Here is a 17,519-nt window from a genome sequence, read left to right as displayed (position 1 = left end):
AACTTCACAAAGACAAGGATCAGGTACAATGTTTCCAGCTATGGAATCTAAAAACTAAAAAACATGAACCTTGCAGAACAGCCAAATAATAGATCTCAATGAAATTTACTTCAAAGGCACACTGAGGGGTTTATCCAAACAATCCAATTAAAGCTTGAAGCCAGTAACAAAAAGAAAAAGAAAAAGAAAAAGAAAGAAAGACCCCGCAAACAATGATGAGTAATATCAGCATCATGCCAAAATCAATGTTCAGTAATGTGGATAGGTAAAAGAGAGTTACCTAGTCTAAATCCCTTGCACATCAGCAAGAGATGGTCTGAGCTCTAACACAGCAACAATAAAAACAACCAACCAAAAAACAGAGAAGATGTTATTGAGGTCGCAGTGAAGTAATAGTTTTTGAAGATCCTATTTAAAAGTTATCTGCTACTTTTTTAATTAAAATTTGCATGCCAGTGGCTCCACAGAATCAGCAGCACTGTCGGGTTTTGTGCAGCACCCAACTGTCTGATACACTGACACAAACACACTTGCAGATGTAGTTATTTTTTGCATGGTATGACTGTTGCAGACCATAAAGATCTGGCAGTTAAACTTTCTCTTCCTCACACCACCCCCTCCTCCAAAGGTTACAAAGGCAGCTTAGGTCAGACTTACTCCTCCTATAATTAATTTGTGTATCAACTCCCTGGATATTTTATTGCCTGCAGGTGAGAGCCAAGAGCGCACTCCCAGCCAAGGGCAACGTAAGAGCCAGATCCAAAGCCCACTGAAGTCAATGGGAGTTTTTCCATGGACTTCAATAGGCTTTGGATCAGGCCCTGAGTGGGGGGGGGGGCTGTAAGGAGGGAGCAGGCAGATCAGCTGACCTTTACTGCTGAAACAGGAGGAAAGGAGGCAAATCAAGACATTTCAAGCTACTCTACTGGAATTACTACAGCACATTAGCAGTGTCTTGGCAGAATCTGGTAGACATTAACTGAAGGACTCACCAGAATTACTGTTCTGTGGGTCACCCCAAAAAAATTGAGTCAGGATAATATTGTATAATAAATTGCAAGCCCTTTAATCAACAATAATGGTGGTGACTGATGTAAACAAAAAATGATGAAGCAATTAGATGTCTCATTAATAACTGTGAAAAACAACCCATAATAGTAGAAGTGTACACATTCATTTTGGATCATCTGTAACGAGGCAATAAGCACCTCCCTGTGAAATGCTGAGCACCATCCACTCCTTCTGAAATCACTGGGAGTGAAAGGTGCCCAACAGCGGAGGCTCAGCACCTGGCAGGACTAGGCTATCTAGTCAAATCACAACCTCTTTCAGTTCCACTCTTCCACATTTAAGGATGACCTGCTGGGGAAGAAATGAGGCCTCTTTATGATGGAGAAAGATGACCTGAAAGGTTTTGTTCTGAGGGAGTTTGGGGATAGGTTTTTTTGTTTTTTTTTCAGTTTGATTTTCACATTCAGTATTCAAGGCTTGTCTATCTGGAGAACTAGTGAAATGAGAACAGTATAAGAATCAAAGAGAGAGAAAGGTGAGCAATTGAGAGGGGGAAAAGATTTATAGCTACAATGTTTAAAACTATTAAAGCCAAAACTTCCAAACCTGGATGCCTCGAGTCAGGCCCCTAAATCCATAATCAGACTCCTACATAAAAGTGGACAGAAATCCATGGGCGCTCAGGGTGCTCAAGACCACTGAAAAGTCAGGCCACTTTTATTTGGGAGTCTATGGCTCCAAACCAGCAGGTGATTCCACGCACAATGGTGGGCCCATAAAGAATCTCTCTAATTTAAATGGTGGTCCATGAAGAAGCAGGTGACTGCCTGTTCAGTCAGTTGCAAGAGAGATGTTTACATAGACTACTACTTAAGAGCCAAACTTTAGGCACCTGATTTTGGAACTTCTTGGCTCTGTTTTTGGTAACTAACTGATTCCAATGACCATTTTGGAGAACTGATGTAATTGTTAAAGACACAACACCTCTACTCTTCATTTTGAAAGGTGTGGGGGAAAAATCTCAAACGCATAAAACGGCCTCCTGAAAAACTACAGAGGAACCAGGATGGGCATTCCTGATATTTTTAAGAGAAAAAAAGGCAGAAAGGATACCCTCACCTTTAAAATTCAAAACACACATCTTACCCATCTTCTAGCAAAAGCTTAGAATAACCTTTACAGTGAAGGAAAAGAGGCCAAGTTTATCCTTGCAAGTCACTCCACTGAATTCAACAGGAGGACCCGATGGATGGATTTGGCCCTGCATCCTTAATTACAGAAATTACTAAAGTTACTAGGATGCATTTAGTTGGTTCTGTATATTTATAACAGGACACAAATCACTCACAATATTCACTTAGGAACAGCGTGAATTTGTGCATGATACTTAAAGAATTAAATTTGCTGTAGCAAGTTCCAGTTATTAGATTCAATGTATTTATTTAAATACAGATAATGAATTTTAAAGTAATTTTTAAAATGTACTGACAAAACTACCCCAGGATGGAACAAAACAATACCACACATCACTTGTGATAGGAAAATCTATTTGAATCAACCACTGTCTGCTTGTAAATTTTTAGAAATGTACGATTAAAATACACCCAAGCAAACCGTACCTGCTGAGTTTCATTCACAGTTGGCGAGACATCCTGCTCGTTGCCTACAGGAAGGGTCTGCGGAGTGTAAAGACCATTAACCAGCAGTTCATAGAACCGCATACGGGTTTCACCTGCACAAACCACAATGAAAGTTTATTAAAAAAAAAAAAAAAAGCCACACACTGTACATCGAAAGTCTCTTTATTAAGCCTTCCCCAGACCCAGCTAGCACGCTTAATAGTCCCCATTTTAGCCAACATCTTTCCAGTAAAGGAGGCCACGGCAGCACTTAAGGTAAGAGCCACTGTTTCTTAAAAATCTGCGGGACAAGTGATGCAAGGCGCTCCCTTCTCGGACAATGGGAATGACCACATCTTCAATTACAGCATCTGAAAAAATGCATTATCAATAGGCCACCTCGCTGAGATGAATGGGAAAAGGTCCTGGAAAGCAGTAAAAAAAATTAGCCAGGGCAGAATCCAGCATTAGTAGTTACACTTAACTTGATGTATATAATTAAAGATACAGTAGCCTCTGTTAATGTGCTCCCTTGAGAGAGAGGTTTCTAAGTAGTTTTTTCCCCTCTTCTCATTCTATTTGGCTGCTCTGTTTCTGCGCCATGCTTTCTGGCGAGCAGTAATCTCTCTCTTCTCAGAAGTGTCAAATGGTAAAACTAACTTTCATAAAAGCTTCATCTCACTAAATGCAACAACTAGTTCTGACGATACCTGTAGCCAGTTTAGACGCCTTTTCCTCAAACCTTTCCAATAGAATATGAGGTGTTATTAATACAAATGAGATGCAATAGAGCACAATGGACAAAATAATTATCACTTTTCCAAGAAGGTACTGGCTAACCCGTGTTTTGGTGTAATGTGTATGCAGCACTTTCCTAGCATGAACATTTTACAGAATGCAAACCTGCATGCAATACTGATATCTGTGTTTAACATTCTCATTTTCAGGCTGCTAAATTCTAGTGAAGACACAGTTTCTTAATATTAGACAAGTTTGTTTACTTTTAGCCTGAGCCTGCTCATTTTGCAGTCAGTAAGTTTGTCATGGATTTCAAAAGAAGCTGGGTCAGACCCTTTGAGATATTTTCAATTTTGCTTACATGAGGGGTGAGTACTTTGGTTTTTTGAATGTGAGAATAATTTTTTTAATTGAAAATTCAGTTTAAGTCAACACAGCAGAAGATGTTTCTTACCCAGAGTTTTTAATCTTTTTCTTTTCAATTACAAATAAAAAAAAGTAAGTAATGTATAACTGAAAAAGAAATAAAATACAGTAAAAATGCACAAACCCAATGCCTGAACCTGCAGCTCGCACACACAGTATGTATTCAAGTGAGTGAGTACTCCCACTTAACAGGACTACATGAGTAAGTGCTGCAGGATCAAACACCCAATTCTCGTACATAATTGTGCGTAACTAGTATCTACAAATGCACTTGTCTAAAGAATCCGCTCCAGATTAAGAGCTTGATACTGCATTATTCAGGTAAAACGCCCACTAAATTCAATTTTGGATGAATAAATACTGCCTATCAGGCTTCAATAATGTTCAGTTTTACAACACTGCTTCACATACATAAATATTGGGCCAGATCCTCAACTTGGGTAAACTGTCATCGCCCAGTTAAAGTCAATGGAGCTATGACAATTTGCAGCTGGAGATCTGGCCCAGGGCATTTGAAATATTGAATTTACATGAAATTATAGCACTCGCCATCAATGTTGTGATGTAGAAGCAAGTTTAAAATTAGTTTTTTTAAATAGCACAAATACCGTAGCTTCCTCATTTTCCCCTTTTTATTCAGTAAAACATTAATAAATACTTAGTATTTTCATTTTCACAGAGCTTTGAATTACCCCCATAGAGGTAGTGAGGTAGGTAATTAACTATATATCCATTCTACAGATGGAGAAATGGAGGAAGATAAGTTAACTGAATTGCTTTAAGCTACACAGGAAGCCCATCTCAGAAGTGGGAATTTTGAACTCATGAATTCCAGGCTCCTAGTCCTGTGCTCTGACCACTTGATCATTAAATACACAGATAAAACACTTCTTGCACTCCTTTTTATACTCATTTATTTTGCTAAAATTTGGAATCCAATATTGAATTTTTATAAAAGTGCATTTTACTACCTTCTTGAAAAGCTGAATATTGGGAATAAATGGATAAGTAAAATAAATATTACAGATTGTGTAGCCAAAGATGTCATAAGCTGCAACCGCTATTTTTAGCATTATATTTTAACTGATCTTGCCATACCACAAAGCATTGCTGGTGTTATTGCATCTTTTAAAAGAACAAGAAGAGCCACAAGTTTTTAAAAGGTTAAAATGAGTCGCATAGAGAGAGTTTATGGAGTTATATGTAAAAATGAAAGTGCAACTTAAAATTAAGAGGTCTTCGTATTTTCACCAAAGTAATTAAAACGTGCAAAACCACCAACTTAACATGCAGTTAACTTTTCTAGCTCTTGAACGATGACCACCTGTTCTAGGATTACAAAAGTGAAATATAAAATCAACAAAAAAATGAGGAAAAACTCTCCAATCAGCTTGCTCAAGAACTCTCTTAATACCTAAAAAAACCAGGAGTACTTGTGGCACCTTAGTCTCTAAGGTGCCATAAGGACTCCTGTTCTTTTTGCGGATACAGACTAACACGGCTGCTACTCTGAAACCTCTTAATACCTACTTTCACCCCCTGTGAATCCACTTTAATTCCCATTATTAATTCTGAAAGTGGCTTTTGCTCCAATTTCAATGTATATGTTAATCTTCCTCAAATTAATAGGGTGATATACAATTTAAGATAAAATAGTGCTAAAAATATTAAATCCCAAAAATCAAAGCATATGCATTTCACAGTCACGGTTTATTTATAATGGCAAATGATTTAAAAAACTTTTCTGAGCATTCTTTTAATATTTAGGCAGTAATGTCAAAAATTATTCCATTATACTCACATAACACGTGCTACATACTAAATGTTATGTAAACACTGACTGCACTTGAAGGTTGTTGAAACATTTTTTTATACTTTGTATGGTTAACGGAGACAAACAAAGCACTTTTTGCTTTGAGAGAAAGGTGTTCATGGGCTCTTCCTCTTTCTTGAAGATAAACAGTGCAACACATACTTAAAACTGGAATTATCATGTTTACAGTGCAAATAATAATAAATAATTATAATAAAAATTACAAATAAATGCCTGTAACGTTTTGTGTACTTCACTGCTTTAGCTTTCAGCCAGATGTTTAGAAAGGTCCTTCACTAGCATGTTTGGGGGAAAAAAACAACACACATAAAACAATAATAAGCAAAATTTTAATATTTTCAGTACTTGAATAGTTACTGCACTGTTAATTCCTGTAGTAGTACCATTGTGCCTCAATTATGCTGAGGATTAAAAGTGTTACTGTCCCTTTAAGAGAGAGAAGACACACACACACACACACACACACACACACACACACACGTGCTCTCACACAGTGTCAAGTGCTGTACACTTTTTACTGCCAGACTTGGGTTTGTTGCTAAGTACCAGTGAAACGCCAGGAGCTCAGAAAATAGGATCCTGCCGCAGTTCAGTCAGATGTTTTTTAAAGATATAGTAGTTTCTAAGACAGGGAAAAACTTTACAACCATATTTCGAAGTGCATTTCTAAGCCTCTGAAAACAGTCACCAGTTTAGATCAAGGCATTTGTAAAGAGATTCTGAAATGGGTTGAGGGCGATGGCAAGGGCAGAGTTTGCCAAACCCGTGTCAGTGTGAGTGAATGAAATGGACAGGATGGCAGCATTTTGTAAATTACAGGACTGTCTCCTAGCAACAGACAACACATTCAGTTCCACGTGACTTCCAGTGGCCCAGAGAAAAGGAGAGACAGGCAGATGGGAAAAGAGTAACATTCACTTATTAGTATTTTTTAATCATCCAGCCCCTCCAGTCTGGAAAAGCATATCATTTAAGAGAAGAGAGGGGACGCAGGGGGTTGCAACTATACAGAGAATTAAGCTAAATTCTGCTTCCCACCTTTTGTATCCAGTTCCACATGGATGATGTTGCCCATGACTGATGTGTTGTGCAGGTGCTGGACGGCTTCCCTGGCACCCTTCACTGTGGCAAAGATCACTTTGGCAATGCCCAGGTGCTTCTTGTTCTTGGGGTTGTAGAGAATCTCTACTTCTTCCACTTCACCATATTTCTTGCACATGTCGGTCAGAAAGTTTTCACGGATGTTGTCATTCAACTTGGCAAAGGTTACCTGCTTGGGAGGCACTGGCCCCACGTAAAACTCATCAATCTGGAGATTTATACAAACACAAAATTAAATACAAATAATTAAGAACCAGGAGGGAGACTGGCAGCAGAAAATTAAATCATTTGGAACAGACAGATAGAGTTAGTCTCCTTAGAACTCTGGGGAAAGAAACTGTCTACAAACAATGTCACACCAGTCTGAAGAGAAATCCAGCCTCTACACTCTCAGAAATTCATATGGAAATGGTTACTTTTTCATCTTAAAAACATATTTTAAGCAGCTATATCAAGCATCAGAGTTGTAACTCAAAACAGGTAAACTGATCCTATCAGACAGATGTATTGATTTCTTTATGGAATAGGATTATTGTTAAACAGTTTGCCAGATAATATTAATACAAATCTGTCATTTAAAGGGCCCATTAAGTTATTTCAAACTCAAGCTCAATTGACAAATAACAAGAATCCAAACTAAACCTAAAGGTTAGTGCAGGTACCTTGAATTTGGGAACAGAAAGCTCCAACTCCTTGGTTTTGGTCCATATTCTTCCTATCCTGGGATCTCTGACACAATCCACCGGAGCAATTCCCGAGTTCTGCAAGGTGGGGTGGAGGGGGAAAACAGAACACACAAAAAACATCAATAATATTGCTAGAAATTTCAGGGGGGCGGGAAGCATACCACAGGGAAGCAGGGGAAGCCTCAGGGGAAGAGAAAAGCACACAAACACGTGTCAAATTGCGATACTAATGGGAAATAGACACAGATTGGAAACACAGAGAAATAAAGCTCCAGGTTTTAGCTCCTTCTTGGGATCCTGACAGTTGAATACATTGTGTCAGGTGGCAGTAACTTTCGAGTCTTTTCCTCCCCCCACCCTCCAACATTTGTTACAACATGAATTATTACAGCATTAAAAAATCCTTTCCCCACAACACCTCCCCTAAACAAGGACTGCTGGAGGGGGGGGCTAGGTAGAGGTTTGTGCGGGGTATATAATTTATTTTAAAAAACAAGACACTTACAGGCATGCTAAAATTTTGCCCATCATAACGATAGAGTTTATGCTGTCCTTTTTTCAGAGCTGGGTCAATAATCAATTTATAACTTCTCCAGTGGTGATTTCTTTTCTCGACAGAAGTGCTGGCTTGTGTGCTGTTCTCCATTCCGTTGATCCAACCTGGCGCGGGGGGAGGGAGGGGAAAAACACAAAGTTTTAAAAAAATGTAATAAAGATCCCATTTTAAGAATCACCCATTAAACCCATCAAAGCTGGGGGGGGGGGAAATACACAAACAGGAAGACTCTAAAATGGGGGAAATCTTAGACAACCCCCGTGAGACAAGAGACAGAAAGGGGAGGGGGGGGGAAAGACCCAATCTCACTTGAACTCTGTTTTTTGCCATGGTCTTCTGGGTGCTTGGCTTTTTCCCCTGCCTTGATCTCCTTGAAAGACATTGAGTGAGGCGGCCGATCGTCTCCTTGCAGCGAAAGGCGAGCTCCTCTTCACATTCGGCTGGTTACATTACACTGCTTTTGAAAGGCTCCTGCCTCCTTTTTTTGCGAGCCAACACATATTGTGTGTGTGCTTTCTGCTTGCTTCTCAGGCATCCCACAATACACCACTATGGAGCTCGGCTAATGGCTAACCGCCCTCAACCGAAGGCACATTCACAGCAGCTGCAGCGCGCCGCGAAGCCCCCAGCCTCGCCGAGCCGTGGCACCTCCCCACCCGAAATAAAGGGCCATGCATTTTCCCGAGCCGACCGAGCCTGGGGAGGGGGCCCCCCTCCCCGCTTTAAGGGCATGCAGGGAATTCCTTGGAATCTGCGGGCTGCGTTTACCTTAGCGCAAACTGTTTCTAAACAAGATGGACAGAGGGGGGACAAGTTTGGGGGCACTCACTGAGCCTGGCAGGGGCAGCCCGGGAGCGGCCCGGGGCACGGGCTGAAGGGCTGTATGCCTGGCCCCCCGCTACGTGTGTTCCCGCAGCCCCACCGAGCCCCGCTGGCTGGCGAGCCGCGGTGTTACAATGTGTCCATTGCACAGGACGGGAACCAGGGGGAGAAAGTAGCAGTTTTGCTTATTAAAGGTCCTGGGGTTGCAGCAGCCAATCAGCGTGGAGCTTCCATTTTGTTTGAGCGGTGAAAGGCAGCTGGGGATCTCTCTTTTTGCCTCTTTTCCTGGGCGAGGAGCGTCTCGCCTGGCTTTGGGCTTCATGTTGTTTTAGCTCATCTTGTGCTTTTGGTTTGTAATTTGGCCGTGGTTAGGTAATTGGCTGGTTAAAGGCACCAGGAGCCCGCAGCCAATCAGCGCGCAGCTTCCATTTGGCTTGAGTTATTAGACGCTGATCTAAAAACATCCTTCACCAGACAGCTAAGGAGAGGCCAACAGATCAGGCAGCCATTTTTCTGCAATGGAATTAAATGGCCAACTGGGTTTTCCTTTGTTCCAAAAGGGGATACTTTATTTGAATCCACACCATCCATTTCAGGACTTCTCAGTGTTGTATTAATGTCTGACAACATTTTAAAGGACTCAATGAAGAAGGAAGATAAAAAAGATTTGGATTTTTCCTTATGATTTGGAATCCATCTTTGTCTTGTGTAACTAGGTCATGGCACACCCTTATGTCAGCAGTAACAATTTTGAATTCAAAAATAAGTAAATACATATTTTTGTTTGGGTTTTTTAATCTTTATAACTATATTATGACTGAACAATAAATTTTAAAAAAATAGTTCCTGTATTAAACACTTAATTCCTGGCCATTTTTATTAACTCCTTTGGTGCTTATAAGGTAACGTTTTAAATATAGATTTAGGAATAGTGAATTCTGGCATAAAAATTTACTCTGATAAACTTTTTTTCTTTTACATTGTAAGTACCCAATCCATTCTGTCCTTACTAAGTGTAGTTTTCATGTTAATGTTACTGGAGTTGTCCTTATTTCTGAGCCTTCATTTGCATGTCTTATGTTTTTTTGTCTGTTTAGCTAAAACAATTTTATGCTTTTAAAATATTTTAGTTATAAAGCAAAATATCTAGCGAGAGATGTTTTTAAAATGTTTACAAACAGTAAATGTTAACCAGGTGTTTTCACACTAACATGTACAGACTAAAATATTTGGGGGAAACATTTTTGAGTTTCTGTGTCGTCTGGAAAGCCACTGGCTCTCCTTTTAATGTACAGAGTAAATCTGTCACAGGAACCTAAATTTAAGCCTCGAGTAAGAGTCCTAACTGGATACTGTCAGTCAACATAACTGGACAACATTTTCTATAGTTTTTTGATGCTACACCATTGCCATATAAAGATCTTTAAATGTCTTAACAAGATACGTTTTGACTTGCAAATTCCCCAGAGAAGTGGGGATACAGATTATATAGCTATATATTTAGAAATATGTTTTAAAAAAGCTAAACAACACAACTTCACCTTGAGAACTGCATTCATCAGTGGTGAGCGGGTAAGTAAACCCTTTTGCCCTTGCAGAGAAACAGATAGCCCAGGCCTGTTCAGCAAATGTTATTGTCCTGGACAGAGAGAGCCTAATTATCGTCTGTAAAAACGGTAGCTAACTTGTTCTTGTGTCATCGATACATATACAGACTATATTAATATATATTTTTCAGAGCGTGATTTCTTTTTCCTCCACAAAGCGCTTGTTAGCAGCTCTGCTTTTTGTGGAGGGAGACTGCGGATCCATGCTGGCATTACATGGCTGTTAAATTGTTCCTCTCTTCTTCGCTCTCTCTCTCTCTCTCTCTCCCCCCCCCATATCTATTTCCAAACAGTAAGATTATGAAGGAGGATTTTAGAAGACGAAACCCCCTTTACGTGTTTATCCATCTAATTACTGAAGAATCTGGCTCGCGAAAAAACAAAAAGGGACTGTTTTCAGAACGGTGACAACGAGCCTGTAAAGGTCTCGCTAAAATGCGCTGCAAAATCCTTCCCCACGAGACGCAGCTACTTTAGAAACGGTCTGAAAATAGATCCAAAATGAGGGAGGCTGCCTCCAAAGGAGGGACACTTTGCAGCCTGGATTGTTACAGTCGGGAAGAAGTGACGCAGTTGATGTTCACAGCAGTTCTGTGCTTTCATGCAGCTACTGAGCCCATGCAACTAACTCCCAGCTGAGTTTTATTTTAAAATCTGCTAATGCACCAAGCGTATCATGCCTTTGCAGCCCCGTGCCACGGGAAAAACCGGGAGGCTGTCTGGCATTTCAGCACGCAGCTCCAGGTTGTACTCCATATTGTTTGTGAGAGGGGGTGGGGTAGTGGTTCGTAATGGCTTCTTCTTTGCAATGCTGTATTCTTGTCAGGTTTGGGGGCAGCAGCACGTCTGTGTCTCCCAGTGCCTAGCGTTGTTTCTATTTCCGATCATTGCAGGGAGGTGACTGCCCGCCCCCCCCCCCTTTGTGAGGCTTGTGGAAAGTGAAGAAGAGAAGTAAGGGGGGGGGTTGTTTTTTAAGGCTCGGGGAAAAAATGGTTGCCATTTCGTGAAAGCACTTTGCAGCAGCAGAAGGAAGCGAGCAGGGGCTTGTAATCGGAGATCCTGGCAAGGCTCCAGCTAACGCCTGCTGTTCTGCTAGGCACTCCCAGGGGGGCTGGGGGGGACCGGGAGGGGGCGGGGGAGAGAGCGCGAGGAGGGGAGGCCAGGGCTAGGCTGGCAGCTCTCTTAAAGAAACAGGACACTAGCTTGGGGAAGACAAAGCAGCATCGAGTAATGCAGACAAAGCCCTCGTGGCTATAAATAAAACGATTGTTGCTATGAAGATCCTCCTGGTCACTTTTTAAACTGACCGTAGCATAGCACAGGCATTTGACAAGCGAGTGCAATACAAAAATAGCCAAATGGCCAGGAAATGGCATGGGGCACCCTTATCGCTCTAGAAGCTGGTGTTTTCTTTACACAGATCAGGCGACGGGCTCGCTGTCTGGAGTGCAGATGCATGTAATGGGGTTTATGTTGCTAGAAACGTGTAAAGCTATGTAGAGACCGGGACAAGAACTGTGATCTTTAGTTCAGCCCTTTAAACAGTCCCCATAGCTCTTAGCCCATTGTTTTTCAAAGTCGGTTTCACTGTATGTTGCTAATCTTCCTCTGTCCTCTTCGGCCCACAAACAGGGTGGGCCCAACATTGAGATGGGAGGGAGGAGTAGCTGACAGCAGAGTGCATGGCCTGTGCCAAATCAGGTTGTTGGCTGGCCCAGCTTCTCCGGTGACTTCAGGGATGCCGTGCAGGGATCTGTCTGTTCACTGTAGGTCCTGCGGCCATTGTATTACCTATGGTCTCTGCACCACTCTGTGTCCGTGCAGGGGGGTCCTTGCCTTTCCAAAAGGAGTTTTGAGAGGCCTCTCTCCCTCACTTCTCGGCTATTGTCAGCCTCCACTTTTAGTAAATGGAGGGTCATATTAGTCCATTGATCCATTTATATCCACTTACAGAAAGGATCAAGGCGAGAGGCCAGCTCATATTCTGTATTTCTAGGGGAACAAAATCTAGGGCACTATTGAAACTAGTGTAGGAGGTTTATTCACAGGGAGAATTAACAGACGTCCGTTTTCAGTGCAGTTAAATCCAATATGGGTGGTTTTGATATGCGAAATATCAGATTAAATAGATTTTTCCTACATCTAGCTAAGTATGAGGGTATTGTGGTTGTTTCCAAGTTTATATACTCATTTTGCTGTGTGGGGAGGAGTTCATTTCATTCCATTCCACTCCACACTAAAATTAGATCAGATAATGCAACCAGCCTTAATCAACCATCCAAAGGGCGAGGAAAAACCCAGTTGTAGAGGAGGCCTTCTTTTAAAGGTAGAAGAAAATCATACTGTGAACTTTTATGGGAGGGGAAAAAGGTAAGTGGCTACTTAAGACAGATGCTTGCGTCTTGGAGGTGGGATGCATGGTGCAGAGTTCACTGTACCAGTTTGTGTCTAAAGTTAGTCATTTTTTTTTGTTTTTTGTAAAAGCTTTGGTTTATGTTGAGAGGGTTAAGGTAGGGTAGGGTTGTGCAAATAAGGCATTGCATTTTCATCTTTTTCAAAATAAATATAAGGGTTTATTTTACTCTTAATAGTTGACTATATTTTTATCCATGATTCTTCCGCAACCTGAATCAATCTGTTATACTAGAATAAGCAATAAACCTGTATGCGTGTGTGTGTGTCTATATGGAATACACAAACATAAACTCCCACGTGAAAATGCCTCTAAAACACAAGGCTTACTTTTAAAATTAGAAAATTGGCTCCCCTGCCTTCCCTCTCCAATGCTGATACCTTTAACCAGCCACCTCTCCTGTCTAATTGGGATGCAGTGGTTCAAACACTTTTTTTTTTTCCCTTCCCCTGCTTTTCTGGAATCTCTTTGAAGTCATTATGCACTCTAGCATTCTTGTCCCTTATACAGTGAAACAGGAAACTCTCCGGGCTAATTTCAGAAAGTGGAGTGCATATTTGTATTCAGTAAAATATCTCTTTGTTAGCAACATGTAAAACTCACGGAGTGCCCTAACCCATGAAGCCATATTCATGTGCATGGCTCTTGCTCGTACCTGTAGTTCTGATCACTTTAAATAATAATTAGTAAAGATATTTGCAGAAACTACTATATAGTCCTTCTTTACCATAAATCCTTGTTAAAATGTTCCTTGACTATTTTTTATTAGACTAGAAGTCAAAACCATTTTAATTTACCGAAAGACAACAAAAGCCAAACAGCATTCCAATCAAAACAGTGCTGCTGATTATTTTGTACTATTGTAAAACAGTTCTAGATCTTGCACTATATTGTGCAAGCTGAAGACGTAAGTGATGAATGAGGAAGTGGTCAGTTAATTTTAAGCAACATCTCTTAACTTTCTCGTGCTTGGTTTTTTATTTTTAAATAAATATTAAACTGTTCAGATATTTTAACAAATGTTAAAACCCAAATTACCACCTCCTTCTCCCCTCCTCCCCAAAAAATGGTTTAACTGAAATTCTGTTCTTCACTTAACTAGTTATACCCAACTATGATTATGGTTTCCAAATAGTGGGTGATTTTTATGTATTAAGGCCCTACTTTTGTGTGTGTTTGCACAAGTCTGTCCAAGCACACATCTATGTAGTTACTTTTCCAGTGCTAATTCCTTTGTGTGCAATTAACCACTTTGCAGTGTGCAAAACCATCACCTGTGTCGTCAGGCAGTAGAATCTTATCTGTTAATTGCCCTAGCAAATGTTAGTGCTAGAAAAGTGTGTGTGGAGAGTTGCACATATATGCAAGTGAAAGCCAGTGTGATGGTGCACTGAAAACGTGGGCCCAAATGTGCTGCAGTAAGTACCATAAAGTGGGTTGAAGCAGAGATTAGTGGCCTATTTTTCAGAAGTGCTGAGCACCTGCAGCTCTTGGTGAATAAGAGGCTATCTAGCGCCCCTGAAAATCACATCATGTATGTCTGAACTTGGAATTTCCTTGCTTTTGTAAGGTTGTTAAATAGTAAGTGTCTTAAATGTAGTCTAAAAGTTGTTGAGGCAATCTGAGAGCAGTTATACTCTGTAGAGTGGATGGCTTAGCAACCAAACATCAAGTCTGAAACAGTGGGCTATCACTGCATTTTAAATCCCAGAAAGGTCAACGCAGACTTTCTCTGAGTTAGAGTGACTCAGTTTTAGTACACGGGGATCTTTAGAGAGACACCTTAAAAGCAGATTTCTGCTCTGTGTGCTTCCTAATGATTCAATAATGCTCCTTCTCATAGGAACAGGATTTGTTCTTGCCCAACGTATCCCACTGCTTCATTATTGAGCAGCATGCTCTGTGTCAGTTGTCCAAGCGGCTATCATCGCTATCCCAGACACGGTTGCATTTCTGTGACAAAGTGTTATATCTGACATACTCTAGGATGAAAGACACTATAGAAGCAGTTATTTATATGATAAGTTTTATAGCTACCCTGGTAAACATTCATTTTGACTGTATTCAGTCTTACAACTCTTTTATACTCTTTTATACTGTACCAGTTTTTTTTACAATAGTAAATTAGAAACTAGTACATTAGTGCAGTGTCTGTGCAGGCATTTGCAGCTACTCTCATGCGGCTTTGGACAGTAGATTAATAGAAGGACAGAAAGTATCATTGTGATCATCTAGTCTGACTTCCTGCATAACACAGTCCATAGGACTTCCTGCAGCTAATGACTGCTTCAAGTGCAATAATTGTGGTTGAACTAGAGTATATCTTTTAGAAAAATATTGAGTCTTGTTTTTAACATTTCTGGGGAGGAGAATCCATCATACTCTTTGACAAATTGTTTCAGTGATTAATTACACTCATTTTTAAAAAATAATTATGCCTTATTTCTAGTCTGAATTTTTTTTTGGTTGGTTGGGGGGGGCGGGTCCTGGCTTCAACTTCATCCATTAGATCTTGTTATACCTTTTGTCTGCTAGATTTAATAGCCCGGTGTTATCAAACTTCTGTTCGTAGGTACTTCTAGACTGTGATCACATTACCCCTTAATCTTCTTTTGATAACCTAAATGGATTGAGCTCCTTAAGTCTCTCACTATAAGGCATGTTTACCAATCCTTTAATCGGTCTCATGGCTTTTCTCTGAATCTTCTCCAATTTTTCAACCTCCTTCTTGAATTATACGCACATGAATTGCTCACAGTATTCCAAGTAAGTCACAGCAGTGCTAGATGCAGAGGTACTATGACTTCTGTACTCCTACTTAATATTCCCATGTTTATAAATCCAAGGATCATATTTGCTCCTTTTCGCCACAGCATCACACTGCAAGCTCATGTTTAGATGATTATCCACAATGCCAGAGTTACTGCTTCTCAGAGTCTCCCATTCTGGAGGCATGGCCTGTATTTTTTGTTCCCAGATGTGTGTCTTTACATTTGCCCATAATAAAACACTTGACTATATTAAAAATATTGTTTGCTTGAGCCCAGTTTACCAAGCAATCCAGATCACTGTATCAATGACCGGTCCTCTGCATTATTTACCCACTACCCCAGTCTTTGTCATCTGCATACTTCATCAGTAACCATTTTGTATTTTCTTCCAGGTCATTGATAAGTATTTAATAACATAGGGTGAGGAACCAATCCCTGCAGGATCCCATAATGAACATTCCCACTCATTGATGGTTTCCTGTTAACAATTTACATTTTGAGGCCTATCAGTTAGTCAGTTTTGAATCCATGTTGATTTTATATCATTCTAGTTTCTTAATCAGAGTGTTGTACAGAGTCAAGTCAAATGCCTTACAGAAGTCTATTACATCAACACTGTTACCTTTATCAACCAAACTTGTAATCTCATCAAAACATGATATAATTTATACTAGAACCTAAAATAGTTAGAATGGGAAGGTTAACCAAGGAAGATGGTTTTCCTTTTTATATATATATATATATTTTTTGGTGCCATACAATTTTTAACCTCTGCCAGAGTGGGGCTGTAATTTCTCAGCCAAAGTATGCCATCTCTAGATAGGGCAGCCTTTTACCTCTACCCTGCCCTGTAATATAGTCACTGGGGATATACATATGATCTAGCACAGGGTTTCTCAACCCATGGGTTGGGACCCAAAAAGGGGTCACCAGAATGTTTCAAAGGATTGCATGGCAACTTCTGTGGATCCTGTCCCACAGGGCTGGCTGGGATTGCCTCCCTGCTCCAGGCACTGCAGCCTCTGGGGTCCCAGCACCACTCAGGTCTGGCCCAGCCATCATGATGACGAGAGTCTGAGTAGGCCAAATTTGAGTGAGTGGCACTGCAACTCCATGAGCCAGGTCACAACTCCACTCTCACAAGTTTGGTCCAGTCAGGGGGCCGGGGCCAAACCTGAGTGGCGGTGAAACACCTGGAGTGGAGAGCCAAGCCCAGCCAGCCCCACAACACAGGAACTGCCACTGTGGGGTGAGTGCTGGGCAGGACTCAACCCCCCTCAGGGGTAGGATCTGACTGAAACCACCCCAAGGCCTCCACCCCCAGTCTATTTGCTGGGGCGCGACAAGCCATAAACATTTGCAAAGGAGTCCCTGAGCCCAACAAGGTTGAGAACCACTGATCTAGCATAAGACTTGAAACCTTTAACCTACTGTATTGTTTTCACCATCTTGATACAAGAAGATGTGTCCATAACTAATCACATATGGTGGAAAGAACACATCTGTCATCAGAAAAAATCCGTATGTCATTTGATGCACATATGATTTTTGTAACCTCAGTATGTTGGCTATTCGTTATACTTTTTGTAATACTAAGCATGAGCAGCACATCAAGACAGTTTTTGAATGCTTTCAAAAATAATAATTTTTGAGCTATAAAAGAATAACAAAGCAAATTCAATTCCAGTCGTATACCAGCTTGTTGCATCTCATTTCATTCACAATTGAAATAGAGCTACAGCTGAAGTCAAATGATTCATTTTGTGTTTACAGCTGGTAATTGTATAAAGTACTTTGAAACTTTAAAAAGTTGTTATAAATTAACCAAGCTCGAAATTGATCAGTACTTTGAAGTTATTACATCATTTCAAAATGTTGGCTTAATGCTTCCTGTCCTAAAACCGTCAAGAAATTACTTCAGTAGTTAAAAATTTT

The 17,519-nt window shown here is 40.6% G+C and overlaps 2 protein-coding genes across 3 annotated transcripts in view; one reads left to right on the top strand and one right to left on the bottom strand.

Moving 5' to 3' along the window:
* The window catches only part of SETD1B (SET domain containing 1B, histone lysine methyltransferase), a 66,382-nt gene extending 56,777 nt beyond the window's left edge, over positions 1–9,605 (bottom strand). For both annotated transcript variants that reach the window (XM_084649120.1, XM_084649121.1), the window contains exons 1-5: positions 8,281–9,605; positions 7,921–8,075; positions 7,392–7,490; positions 6,667–6,937; positions 2,631–2,743 (exon numbers count right to left, since the gene is read on the bottom strand). In XM_084649120.1, coding sequence (XP_084505246.1) covers positions 2,631–2,743; positions 6,667–6,937; positions 7,392–7,490; positions 7,921–8,075; positions 8,281–8,353 — 711 coding nt within the window. In that variant the 5' untranslated portion in view covers positions 8,354–9,605. The remainder of the gene's footprint in view (positions 1–2,630; positions 2,744–6,666; positions 6,938–7,391; positions 7,491–7,920; positions 8,076–8,280) is intronic.
* A 415-nt stretch (positions 9,606–10,020) lies between these two features.
* RHOF (ras homolog family member F, filopodia associated) overlaps positions 10,021–17,519 on the top strand; it is a 47,906-nt gene continuing 40,407 nt past the window's right edge. The window contains exon 1 of the mRNA XM_084649476.1: positions 10,021–10,365. Within this exon, the coding sequence (XP_084505602.1) occupies positions 10,189–10,365 (177 nt within the window). The 5' untranslated portion in view covers positions 10,021–10,188. The remainder of the gene's footprint in view (positions 10,366–17,519) is intronic.

The sequence above is a fragment of the Lepidochelys olivacea genome (genome assembly GCF_965140295.1).
Source record: "Lepidochelys olivacea isolate rLepOli2 genome assembly, chromosome: 15".
Lineage (NCBI taxonomy): Eukaryota > Metazoa > Chordata > Testudines > Cheloniidae > Lepidochelys > Lepidochelys olivacea.
Note: the sequence above shows the minus strand (reverse complement) of the source record. Positions and strands in the feature narration are given on the sequence as shown.